Source organism: Fusarium falciforme, chromosome 5, assembly GCF_026873545.1.
Source record: "Fusarium falciforme chromosome 5, complete sequence".
Lineage (NCBI taxonomy): Eukaryota > Fungi > Ascomycota > Sordariomycetes > Hypocreales > Nectriaceae > Fusarium > Fusarium falciforme.
In genome coordinates, this window is record NC_070548.1 from 2,893,354 (window position 1) to 2,906,075 (window position 12,722).

Here is a 12,722-nt window from a genome sequence, read left to right on the forward strand (position 1 = left end):
ATGCCCAGTCGGGGCTGGCTGGAACTGCTGGACCGATGGTTCCGTGAGAGAAACGTCATTGTCCATCATCGGATACTTTCTCGGCGCGTGTCCTCTGAGCTTTGTCGCTGTCGCAACTGCATTCCAAGTCGGAACTCGTCCTTGTCTTGTCTCATTTCTTAAATAGAAGAAACGGTTGACATCCGCATCTCAGCAGATACCCATCCTCTTCCAACGTCTAGCCTCGTTTAATTGTCTCTCCGTAATAACCGCCATACCCCGGATTATCACAAGTTTCTCACCCCCCTCTCTTAAAAGGTACGCTACACCAACGTGACCTCTGGCCTGCAGGACTCTGTGACTGCTCCTGGGCGTCAAAAGACCTCTCCCCCACAATCTGGCTGGGCTGGGCTGCCACCTACCTACCTTACCCGCCTGGCCCGCCGTGCCGCTAGCTCCTTTGCATTAGCTCGTGACGAAAGGTCGTCTTCCTTGCGTAGGACGAACACGTACCCTCGTATGGAGCTTAGCTTAGGACAAGCCCTCTTCTTTTTCTTGGTCCTGCCCCTCAACCTTCTCGGTTGCATATGCGCGTATATATCTTGGGCTACCTGTGCTGCCTCGCGCACATGCCCGCCTCTATGCCTTTGCATCAGGCAGAACTGAACTTGGTTCGGGACGCTCAATGACGTCGACTCTGCTACAGGTCTCAGCGATTCGATCCGATATACCCTCTCGCGACACTTGAATAAAGCTGCCTAGACCAAGGCGCAGCCCACACGACAAACTCTCAACAAGACACAAGGCATCCGGCATCCATACGAGCTCGATATCTACCCAACGCTTATACCTCCCGCCTCGCCACTTTCCTTTCACCCCCGACTCAGCCTCACACACACCGTTGCACTCTTCAAACGCTGAACGCATGATCCCCACGGCCGATCCGAGCTTCTCTTCCGACTCCTGGGCTCTCCCCCCGTCGACCCTGCACATGCTGTCCCTGTCGCCCAGAGACATGGAGAAGATGCCTTCCAACAACAACAACAACCCCCCTCTCGCCTCCCCCAACGCCATCCCCCCTCGCACCTCGAGCACCGGCGTCCCGACCTCGCTCAACTCAACTCCCACCAAATCCGTCCTCCGCCCCGTCGCAGAAGGAGACTGGCTCAGCCAGAAGCAGCGCTCCCCAAGATCGACCGCCCCGAACCCAGGCTTTGGCGTCATGATGCAGGCCCCGAACCCACCTCCTGACCCCGAGCGCTACGCCTACGAGGACCTCAACTTTACGGCCAAGCGATCCTGGACCGACGACAAGGAACAGGTTGTCCGCGGTCCCTACGACTATGTCATCAGCCACCCGGGCAAGGACTTTAGAGCACAGCTCATCAACGCCTTCAACGCCTGGCTAGACGTACCCCAGGAGAGCCTCGAGGTCATCACGCGCGTCGTGGGCATGCTCCACGAGTCGTCGCTGCTCATCGACGACGTCCAGGACTCGTCGGAGCTGCGCCGCGGGTTCCCAGTGGCGCACAACATCTTTGGTGTCGCGCAGACCATCAACTCGGCAAACTACATCTACTTTGTCGCCCTGCAGGAGCTGCACCGCCTCAACAACCCGGACCTCATTACCGTCTTCTCCGAGGAGCTCGTAAACCTCCATCGGGGGCAGGGCATGGATCTGTTCTGGCGAGACACCCTCACCTGCCCCACTGAGGAGGACTACCTCGAGATGGTGGGCAATAAGACGGGCGGTCTATTTCGCCTTGGTATTAAGCTCATGGCCGCCGAGTCGTCGGTGCCTACTGATTGTGTGCCCCTCGTCAACCTCATCGGACTCATCTTCCAGATCCGCGACGACTATATGAACCTGTCGTCCAAAGAGTACAGCCACAACAAGGGCATGTGCGAGGATCTCACCGAGGGAAAGTTTTCCTTCCCAGTTATCCACAGCATCCGCTCCAACCCGACAAACCTCCAGCTCGTCAACATCCTCAAGCAAAAGACATCCGATATCCAGGTCAAGCGCTACGCCGTCGCTTACATGGAGTCGACCGGCAGCTTCGAGTACACCCGTAATGTCGTCGGAATTCTCATTGAGCGCGCCCGCAAGATGACCGAGGAAATTGACCAAGGCCGTGGATACACAAAGGGCATCCAAAAGATCCTGGACAAGATGGTCATCCCATAGGCCTCAGTCTTCACCCGTCGCGCTTCTTTCGAGTTTCCCAACACCCAACAACTTTCCTAGTCATAGTCAGGTTTAATGTCTTACGAAGCGGAGCGCATATAGAATGTTCTGGCCGGCGTCGGGAGGGATGTCTGATGAACGATTGATTGTACAGAGATCTATTATGGAGGGAGGAGTCTGAACGGCATGATACCAACCTGGGCTCGCTGATGGCGAGCAGCACCGGTCACTCGAAATTGTTGTAACAGTCAATGTTGGATTATCTCCTGGCTCATGGCGCTTTTCTGTCATGGAGCATATAGCTCGGGTTCTGGAATATATTAACCATCAATGATTCATTTCATGAGTCTCCCTGTCCACGACCGTGACTCATTCACACTGCATCCCGAGTGGGAATGCTGCCCTTGTTATCCTGTCCGTCACCCCAGACCCGTCAACGTCATGCAGAAACGAACCTAAATACGCAAGACTCCATTAATTTTACATAGAAGAACTGGCCATCTTAGACGGTTTGCACTGGCGCTGCCTTGCGCTTCACCAACCGCACCCATCGTCGCCGTCTCCAGTCCCCTCTTCTGCCAGTGCCGTCCTCACCCTCTTCCCAGCTCGGCTTGGCCGCAGCAGCCTTTTGCTTCCCTTTGTCATGAACTGGAGGATCTACCACCCCTGTTCGCTCATCCCGCTCATCGTAGATATCGTAAACCCAACGCTCGCCTTCTGTCTCGACTTCAACACCTGTGATGATGCGCTCCTCAACCCATTCGCGGCTCCAGAGGTCGAGAGCCCACTTCTTCTCACTCCACTCCCAAGCCTCCGGGGGCATGACATCCTCAAAGAACCGTGTGCCCCTGGGCCGCTCGCCGGCGATACGTGGTTGTGAGAGCGGATCGTAAGGAGATGGGCAAAAGAGCCAGGGCTCCCACTCGCCGCTGCCACCAGCTATCTTGCGTTGCAACTCAAAGATCTCGACCTCGCGAGTCTCAGGGCTTGAGTCGAGGATCACATCCTTAGCGATCCAGTCATCAAGCCATGATCGAGCTTTGGCCTCCTGCGGCTGAAGGCGCTCGCGGTGGGCGACAGCAAGAAGGCGAGCAACATATGGATGGCCCATGCCGACAACAGCCCAACCACCGAGCAGGAAAATGAACCTCCATGGGATCAACTGAGCTGCAATAGTCATGAAGATGCCACCCGCAAAGAGGAATAGAAAGAGGGCGGAACTGAGAGCCTCATCACTGAAGTTGGTCACCGGCACAAGAAACGCGACAACCTTGTCGTGCCCCTCGCTAAAGTCATCCATGCTGTTTTGCAGGTCGCGCATATTCCGGAAGAAGTCCTTGCTAAGTTCCTTCACGGGTTTAACAGTCGCCGCAGGTGCCAAAGGTGGTCCACGAGGAGAGTAGCCAACATTCTGCTCGCTCGACAATGTGCCTTTGGGAGGTGCCGGGTGACGTGCCAAGAATGCAGGGATAAAGACGCCGAGCAGCAGTATCGCAACAGGTAGAACACATAGGAGGTATGGGTCGAGGCAAACAAAGGTGTATACGGCGAGAAGAGATAGTGTATGGGATGCGCGATGCCAGCAGAGGATGCGCTCGACTCGGGCCTGGAACTTGAAGACGACACCGATGCGAGCATTGAAGCGGCGGAAGTTGTAGGACATGGTGGTGATGTTGAAGTTGGGTCTCTCGGTCTGCGTAGGCGCATGGTCGTCGGCAGCAAAGGCAACGTCGTTGGGATCATCTTTGTCCGCTGGGATGACTTGCTGAAGGAGCCTGGAGGACACGGTTAGCAAGCCATGGGAGAGCAAAAGCTAGAGCACAACAAACTTTTCAACCAAACGATCCTGCAGGCTGGCTTTCTGCCGAATAGCTGCAAGTCCGCCGCGCAAACCCGTCTTCTGAGGAGGCGCCGGAGTCGCCTCGGGCTCAACGGCCGGCTCCTCATCATGGATGCCGTCACTGACGCGGCGATGGCGCTCGGGGCTCTCTGGGGAGTCAAAGGCGCGCCCGGAGGCGATGATCTCGGTGGTGAAGTCGTCCATTGAAGGATGGGCCGAGCTAGAGCTCAAGACATGGTGCAACGTCGGAGTGTGGAGGTTTAAAGATGGGGTTCCCGCGTGGAGGTGTCACCATGCGGACGGGTGTGCATGTGACACTGGGCGCTGACGTCACCAGACTGCCGGGAAAGTGTAGCTCCCAAAAGGAAGGGCATGTGTGCCGAGGGTCGCCAAAAGGTGAGAATTTGGCTTATTGCGGACATGGCCGGGTGTGAAATGCCTTTCAAGTTGGAATATGCAGCATCATGAAGAATGAATGCGAAATAGTCATAAAAATCGTATGCTGCTGCACATCGCCCCGGAAAGCTGCCTGACAAAAAGCCGTTGCCAAAAAAAATCGGGTTTCGGTCAAAGACCTGTCGTCATGGGATGTCCTAGAACTCCTCGCTCTGGTAAGCTCGAAGTATCTCCAGTTGGGTCACCAGGACTCGATTGACGAATTCATCAGGCTTGCGATTCTGTGCATCCTTGATCATCCTCAGATAGTCCGCTCGCTCCAAGGCACTAAAGACAATAGGCACGTATCCGTGGCGTAGTAAGTAATCGTGCATAATGATCCTTGAAGTCCTGCCGTTTCCATCCGGGAAAGGGTGTATGTGGAGGAAGTAAGCCACAGTCTGACAAGCGATGATCAGCGGGTGCAGCTGCTTTTCGTCATGAACTCTCTGGCGCCACTCGAAAAAGCGTTTGATACATGCAGGGACCTCTAGAGGGTAAGGGAACACTGCCAGACGGTTGCTTCGTGCCGTGAGAGGGGTCTTGCGATAGTCTCCCAGCAAGACTGGCGGCCCAAGGTCAGGAGGATAACAGCCTTTGCGCCATGGGTTCAAATCCTTCATTAATGCAGACGAAAGATATCGAACCTCATTCTCGTTGAGACCTGAAGTGCCTAGAGCGCGAAGTGATGTCTCAGAAATCCAGCGGGAGGCGACAAGGTGATTTCGCAATTCAGTGACCTGAAGTTTGTCGGCATTTGGCACCAGGAATGAGACGTCTGGGAGAGCTAGATCCTTGAGCTCTTGAGGAGATAACGAGGCGAGATCAAAGTTTGTCAAGAAGTTGGAACGAAGATGATCATCCAGTACGATGCTCTCTCCTCGAATAAGATGATTATCCTCGATAGCGACGGACTGGTGGGCATAGGCTTCGACAAGCCGCTTGGCGAGGATGTTTGCTGGGACTTTCATAGCATCCTTCAAAGCATCGATTTCGCGTAGGGTGATAGCAGCATCCTGAGAGAATTAGCAGTCGGCACGGCGTCTACCAGATAAAGCCACGAAAGTAAGTACCTCCTGGATCCTGGTGTAGCCATATCTTTGGCTGTCGTATGGTCTGAAATACTCCTCCCAGACGAGCCCCGACTTTCCCAGAGCTCGATACTCAGGGCCATTCTTCTCAAGGCCTTGAAAAGGTTTGTAGATCTTTTCAAGAAGCTTCCGGCGAGCAGCAGCGATCTTGACGTATTCGGAATCGATAATATTAGAGCGATGTGAAGGCGGAGCTCGGTGAATGCCCCGATGACGGAAACCTAGCCAACCACTAACTCGAAACATGGTCGCAGCACGCAGGGTTGTTGATGCTGTGGAGGAGAAGTGGAGTTGGGTTGGAGAAGAGGAGGAGACGGCGCGGAAGATTTTAGGTGGGGCGGTCTCCAGGGGAACACAGCTGAGTCACTCGCTCAGCTCAGTGGAGATGCCATGTCCTGGAAGGACAACAGCTTCCATGATTCAAAGTTTACAGTAGCGCCATGCGGGCCGTGGCGCCTCCAACTTGTGCTGCTTCTGAGGAAAGAGTTTGGTTCATAGATTGCCTCATTTGGTGACTTGGTCATGAGGCCGTGATACGAGTTTGCTGGCCGAGGAATAGGGGCTATGTTGACGCCTGTATACGTGCTTGCGCTGACTGGCTTCTGCATGCAGACTGTTCCAGTTGATTGTCTTACCTTCGAAGAGCATTTCTTAGCGAGCCCATATGAATCAAGCAATGACCTCTTCATTTCGGCACCTACTAGTTTTTGTCTATTGCAGGACCGAGGATTGAGACCTACATGCCCATAGATTGCTCGTCGCAGATATCCATCTGTCAATCTCGTGTGCGGGCAGGATTCGGCGGCGTGATAAACACGGGCGAGCTTCACCACAATGCAGGCTATGAGGTAACATCACAGGTAGATTGCCCTTGGCGACGGCCGGCCACAGATTCCAGATGCCAGATTGGCCATCTGGTCTCCTGCATCAATAAGATGCGTCCGGCTGCGGGGGTACTCGTCTGTTGGTCTGATGGATCATGGCCCTGGATGGATACCGCAGGCGGCGAAAAACAACAATACACGTCCAAACACAGCATCATCCTTGATGTTTGGCGGGCCAACAATGCAGACTGACAACACCAGTGATGGCACGCCGGCTCTATTGGACCGGGACTGATGGAAGTACCTTGGTCGAAAACAAAGAGCATCCGTTTGACCTTGCCGGTTGATGATGCCCGAACTGCCTGCCATGGCATGGCATGGCATGGCTCAGGGTCCTTGAAATGTGAGACGCGCGACCAACACCCCCGTATTCGCCGCTGGATATCCTGGTCTAAGCGGCATACTCGAAGAGGCTGTCCACCAAAAGGAGAGCTCCGACCCTGGTTTCGAAACGGGACATATCGAAACGGGCGGCGATTCGTTTCGGGACGCAAGCTACCTTTTAGCTCCAATGCCATTCTCCCATTTGGCGTTGATGCGTCAACAGACAGCGGTGTTGACAGTAGCATCGCTCGCTCCTCTCGCCGCCGTCTCCACTGCGCGCAGGAGGACCCCTACCCAATATCACCGCTGTCGCCTGTCGCTATCGGCGTGGCTCAACTGGAGCCCGCTTGCTGTTGGACTGGACTGGGCGCGTTGAGACATTGAGCGGCTGGCTGGGCTGGGCACGCACGGCTGGGCAGCGGGCATGGCATGGCTGGGGAGCCAGGAGCAGGAGGGAGCAGAAGACGGTAAGTAAAGGCAATTGTGGCCTTTGTCCGGAACGGGCTCGGGCATGGCATCCATCTGAATCGTGATCTAGGCATGTCTCATCTCCCCCAAGTGCGAGTTGGATCATGATTGACGTTCCTTTCATATCTGCATCGTGGATTCGAGGGAGACTAATAAAGTAAGGGGACGTTGCATTGTTTGGGGAAGGTACAGGTACCTCGGGCTGCGGGCAGCTGATGCAGCGACCGGCAGGTACCGACCATACCAAGGCAAGGAACCTGACCCTCTTCAACGAGTGCCAGTGCCAGTGCCAGAGCGCCCTGCTTTAGTTAGCAATGAATGGAATAGCGGTAAAAGAGGAACTTGGCGGTATGGACCTTCACGTCTATCCGCAATTCAGGGACCAATCTCCTGGTCCAGACGCCAATCAACTGGCGGTATCGGCGTTCCATGCCCCACAGGGTACCTTTCCAGAGTTGCCTTCCGCCATCGCAGCCTCTCAGGCGCCTTCCTTCCCATGCTTCCCTGCCATGGCGTCGCCCCCCCGTGGACACCCCATGGCCCCCATGCCCCCTTCCGGAGCTGCCTGTGCCCGCCTGTGCCCGCCTCTGGCAGCGTGTGCCCAAGCCTGGAGCCCGCCGCAAGTCACTGGCTGCATCCATCAGGTCCATCCACCATTGGAAGGCAAGACCCAGTGCAGTGCAGAGGCCATCCATCCCTCTTTTCCGAAAAACAACGACTCCATCCTCGACCGACGCTCTTCTCATCCCCATCCCATCCATCTTACCATCCCCTTCCCGGGACACACTGTCCACAATCAAACATCTGTCGCCTGCCGTCTGCCTACCGCTGATTGCTCTCCTCTTTCCGTCGTTGTCTCTGTCGGCCCCGGAATGAGGTAGCCGTTCGAATGCGCTCAGCTCCCTGACCGGACTGAGTCTGTGCTAGCGACCGACCCCGTGAAATCCACCTCCGTCGTCGCATTGCCAGCCACGCCCCTCGACCGGACCCTATGAGCCGCGAGCACAAGGCACCTGCTGGGCCTCGACCAGCCAACTTTTCTCCAACTCGATTGTGAGCCTCTTGTTCTTCTTGTTGTCTCTTCTCCTCCATCCTCTCTTGCTTGGGCGGCCCTTCTCTGTCGTCGTTGCCCTGTGCACACATCATCGTCGCCGCCGACCCTCGCCGCCTCCTTGCACATGGCAAAGCTGACCTGGATCCCTTTGTGACAGGGGCAAAACTCCTAGCCATCGGAATCGACCACCTCTTCCTACCGCGAATCCTGGCCTCGCCTTCGACGCTCCAATGCTCAGCGCAACCGCCTCCAACAACCATTCTCTCTTTTCTTTCGGTCGGGATGGGGAAACTAGTCAATTAAACGATCCCAACGCGTCGTTCGATTTCCTGCCCTCTGTGAGCTTTGACGACCTCCAGAGCAGTATCGAGTCCGCTTCGACCGAGTTCAAACTCACCCAATTTCCTTCTCCCACCGGCGAGGGGAGCATTCTCGAGGCCCGTGGCTTAGATGACAGCAATATGTCTTCCAAGCCCCAAGCAGCCCCGTCTCCCGCTCGCCCCTCGAATCAGTCCGGTACACGTCCCGCTCGATCAGGCTCGCTCCTGCGCAGACCTAGCAACTCGAACAGACAGCCTGCTCATGCATCCAATAACATCTCTGCTTCAGGGGCCGATCATGCCAACGGTCCAACAGCCCGTGCTCGCCGACAGAGTCAATACCCTCCCGTATCCAGCTCTGTTGCTTCCAAGCCCCCTCGAAAGTCGATAGGACCTGGCATCATTGGCGATTCGGATTTCGGCCCTCGAACTGCCCAGAAGAGGCGGCCCAGCCTCCTATCTGACGGGGCATCCACTGGCTCGGCTAGAGCCTCCTTGGATGGTAACTCATCATGGCTTGATAGCGCGAGAGGCTTCCCGGGCTCGAGGGCTGCCAAGTCCAAGTCGGTGCAACCTCCACCGCGACCAAGCCATGGAAACCTCAGCTTCGGTAACACTCTCACCCCAGAGCAGAACCGACACTCCACGCTCACCCCGCGGTCGCCGCGCGTCGGAGGTCGTCTTAGTACTCCATCCTCAAGCAGCAAGCGAGTCTCGATGATGCCCGGTGCCCACCATTCCTCGCACGCCACTGGTCTCGGTGCAAGGACTATCAGTCCTACTGATACTCGGAGGATGAAGCGCCTTTCAATCATGCCGCAGTCCCAGAGCCTAAATCAGGTCTCCAACCCGCCGCCGCCACCCCCAGTGTCGATGAACAACCAAGTTGAGAACCGGGCCGAGTCTAAATCGCCCTCGATGATTCCAAGGAAGGCTTCTGCAACCCCATCCTCATCAAGGACCACGCCGGATCTCAACCGCAAATCTTATAGCTCTGGTCTCTCAGCCGCATCTGCCTTTAGCTTCAACACGGCGAGGACATCGACTGGATCCATGCATCGCATGTCGGGATCCTCATCCACATCACGACTACCCGCTCCGAAACATACAACTGTTCACAACCCCATGCCCGCGGACGACGACGAAGATGTCCCTCCTGTTCCCGCTATTCCCAAAGCGTACGAGTCTCCAAAAGACTCACCAGCCGACACTTATTTCATGGAAAAGAAAAAGACGGCTTTGAGCAACTTGGACGCAATGAGCATGAACGCTAACTCAACTGGGACCATTTCCATGCCTGTGTTCCCTGAACCGACTAAGGTTCAAAGAAGGCCGAGCGCCCGTAAAAGTGCATATGTACCACACGTCGCGGCCGAAGGAGACAACAAAGCTACTCCGCCGAACAAGAGACATTTGCAGCCTTTGCGACTACCACCTATTAGCTTGGGGCCGTTGAGCACTCCAACTGCTAACAAGATAGCAGCGTTGCAGGATCACAGCAGCGTCGAGAGAAGCTTGAGCCCTCCGGCATCACGGCAATTACCAAAAACACCAACGACCCCAATGACAGCGTCCAAGAGTTCTTTCTTCTCCAAGAGCCGTCATGGCGACACCCCCGAACTCCCTTCATTGAGGAGCAGCAGCTCAGTCCATCAAACACATCTCACACCTACACCTCCTGACGCCAGCTCCACCGACTCGTCCCTTGCCTTTAAGGAGATTGATCACAAGCAAAGCATGTCACCATTCCTGTCCTCCTCTCTGCCCAAGGGAGGTCCCGAGCACAACTTCTTGAAGAGATCCAAGACAGGCGCCGATTTCACTACACTTGACGACCATCTTTTCCAAGATCGAGTCCCCCCCAAGCCCGCGGGCCCGCGGGCGCCCAAGACGGAGCAGTTCGTCCCCAAGTCTCCTCCACCGGAACCTGTCTCAGAGGAACCTCAAACCCCATCATCGATGAGCTCCATTCGACGAAAACTCAGTATTTCCTGGAAGCGAAACAACTCGAAGAGCAACATCAATGCGCCTGCCGACGTTATCGAAAAGGCCAATGGCAAGCATCCAGAAGATGCTATGCCTCCCCCTAGAATTCCTATTTCGGCTACCCTCAACAACCTATCCAGCATGAAGCAGGCCAGCCCAAGCCCCACTATCAAGCAATCTTCCAGCGGCTATCTGGAGTCGAGGAGGCGTAAGAGCTCGGGTGGAAGCCTCAATGCCTTCATGTCCCACGACAAGACCAAGAGCGAGTCTTGGGGTACGAAGAAGCCTGTCGTTGATCCCTCGACCATGCCTGTGGGACGAAACACCTCGGTCATGCAGAAAATTCTCCGACCTCGAACTTCGTCGGCAACAGTAAAGGGCGTGGATTCATGGACTGCCGAACTCGACAAGGATGACTTGTCAGCCGAAGAGGAGATGGCCAAGCTCGGCTCTCGGCGCAAGGAGACAGAGGTTGCTGCACGAACGCTGGACGCACTCAGGAAGCGTGCAACGCCAAAGGAGCGCGTTGGCTCACACGAGGCAATCCGCATCGCCATGCTCAATATTTACGAACGAGGAGAGATTGTCGACTACAACGATGTCTATTTCTGTGGAACGCAAAATGCCCACAAAGTTGTCGGAGATCTTCAGTCGGATGCGCCTAACTTTGGCTACGACGATGAGCGCGGCGACTACACAATTGTTCCCGGAGACCACCTTGCATACCGGTATGAAATTATTGATGTTCTTGGAAAGGGAAGTTTCGGGCAAGTTGTTCGATGCATCGACCACAAGACGGGCGGCCTCGTTGCCATCAAGATTATTAGGAACAAGAAGAGGTTCCACCAGCAAGCTCTTGTCGAAGTCAACATTCTTCAGAAGCTCCGCGAATGGGTAAGTTTACTCCCTTCTATCGCCATCTCAAATTTCAGTTCAATGCTAACTCATGGCAGGATCCCAAGAACAAGCACAGTATGGTCAACTTCACCCAAAGTTTCTATTTCCGTGGACATCTTTGTATCTCGACTGAGCTGCTCGACATGAACCTCTATGAGCTTATCAAGGCGCACGCTTTCCGTGGTTTCTCGATCAGGATCATCCGACGCTTCACCAAGCAAATTCTCAGCTCTCTCAACCTCCTCAAGCAGCACAAGGTCATCCATTGCGATTTGAAGCCTGAAAACATTCTTTTACGACATCCCCTTCATTCCGAGATCAAGGTTATCGATTTTGGTTCCAGTTGTTTCGAAAACGAGAAGGTGTACACCTACATCCAGTCGAGATTCTATCGTTCACCTGAAGTCATCCTCGGTATGACTTACGGTATGCCTATCGACATGTGGAGCGTTGGCTGCATTCTGGCAGAGCTTTACACTGGAGTGCCCATCTTCCCCGGAGAGAATGAGCAAGAGCAGCTGGCATGCATCATGGAGGTGTTTGGACCTCCGGAAAAGCATCTAATTGAGAAGAGCACCCGGAAGAAGCTCTTCTTTGACTCGATGGGCAAGCCTCGTCTGACCGTCTCATCCAAGGGCCGCAGGCGCCGGCCTTCTTCCAAGACATTACAACAGGTGCTCAAGTGTGACGACGAAGTCTTTTTGGACTTCCTGGCGCGCTGTCTCCGATGGGACCCTGAACGACGACTGAGGCCCGAGGACGCTATCCGGCATGAGTTCATCACTGGGCGTAAGATGCCCGTGCCTCGAATGCCGACTCGCGAAACGTCGCCAATGAAGCGACACAACACCATCTCCGTTCCACGGCCTCTTCCGGAGCCCCCTGGTGCGGGTGTCAAGCCTGCTGGGTCCCTACGAACTGGAGTCAGCCCTCACAAGCCTGTCTCCGGCGGCCCACGAAGAGCATCGGGGACTACGGGACCTATCAGCGCCGTGCCTACAAAGAGGACCAGTGCCGGTACGGCTGGGTTTGCCCAAACCTCAAGCGGCTTGCCTCGAGCCGCGGGCAGGAGCGTTAGTGCCAAGCAGGACCTGGCCGCAGCTGGCGCAACGGCAGCTATGAGTCGACGAGCTTAGCCCCGTTGCCGGGGATGTCTATTCATGATGATTGGAGTTCTGGTACTGTCGAGCATTTTGATTTGATCCTTGTGCGTACTTGGGTAATCGATACATTCCACTGGAACACAGCCTAAATCG

At 55.3% G+C, this 12,722-nt stretch overlaps 4 protein-coding genes across 4 annotated transcripts; 2 read left to right on the forward strand and 2 right to left on the reverse strand.

Moving 5' to 3' along the window:
- Window positions 1-904: 904 nt before the first annotated feature.
- NCS54_00710300 (Geranylgeranyl pyrophosphate synthase) lies at window positions 905-2,167 on the forward strand (the record flags this gene model as incomplete). Its single annotated transcript, XM_053152537.1, has 1 exon — window positions 905-2,167. One exon carries the CDS (start codon window positions 905-907, stop codon window positions 2,165-2,167), a length of 1,263 nt encoding a protein of 420 aa, XP_053008512.1.
- Window positions 2,168-2,669: 502 nt separating this feature from the next.
- On the reverse strand, window positions 2,670-4,211 carry NCS54_00710400 (Hypothetical protein; the record flags this gene model as incomplete). Its single annotated transcript, XM_053152538.1, has 2 exons — window positions 2,670-3,942; window positions 3,997-4,211. The coding sequence occupies 2 exons, from the start codon at window positions 4,209-4,211 to the stop codon at window positions 2,670-2,672; spliced, it is 1,488 nt and encodes a 495-aa protein (XP_053008513.1).
- Window positions 4,212-4,600: 389 nt separating this feature from the next.
- NCS54_00710500 (Fido domain-containing protein) lies at window positions 4,601-5,794 on the reverse strand (the record flags this gene model as incomplete). The annotated part of the gene is made up of 2 exons (XM_053152539.1): window positions 5,516-5,794; window positions 4,601-5,458 (listed from the first exon to the last, which is right to left on the reverse strand). The coding sequence occupies exons 1-2, from the start codon at window positions 5,777-5,779 to the stop codon at window positions 4,601-4,603; spliced, it is 1,122 nt and encodes a 373-aa protein (XP_053008514.1). The 5' UTR covers window positions 5,780-5,794.
- A 2,406-nt stretch (window positions 5,795-8,200) lies between these two features.
- On the forward strand, window positions 8,201-12,602 carry NCS54_00710600 (Protein kinase domain-containing protein; the record flags this gene model as incomplete). The annotated part of the gene is made up of 3 exons (XM_053152540.1): window positions 8,201-8,262; window positions 8,421-11,463; window positions 11,523-12,602. The coding sequence occupies 3 exons, from the start codon at window positions 8,201-8,203 to the stop codon at window positions 12,600-12,602; spliced, it is 4,185 nt and encodes a 1,394-aa protein (XP_053008515.1).
- Between the last annotated feature and the right edge of the window lie 120 nt (window positions 12,603-12,722).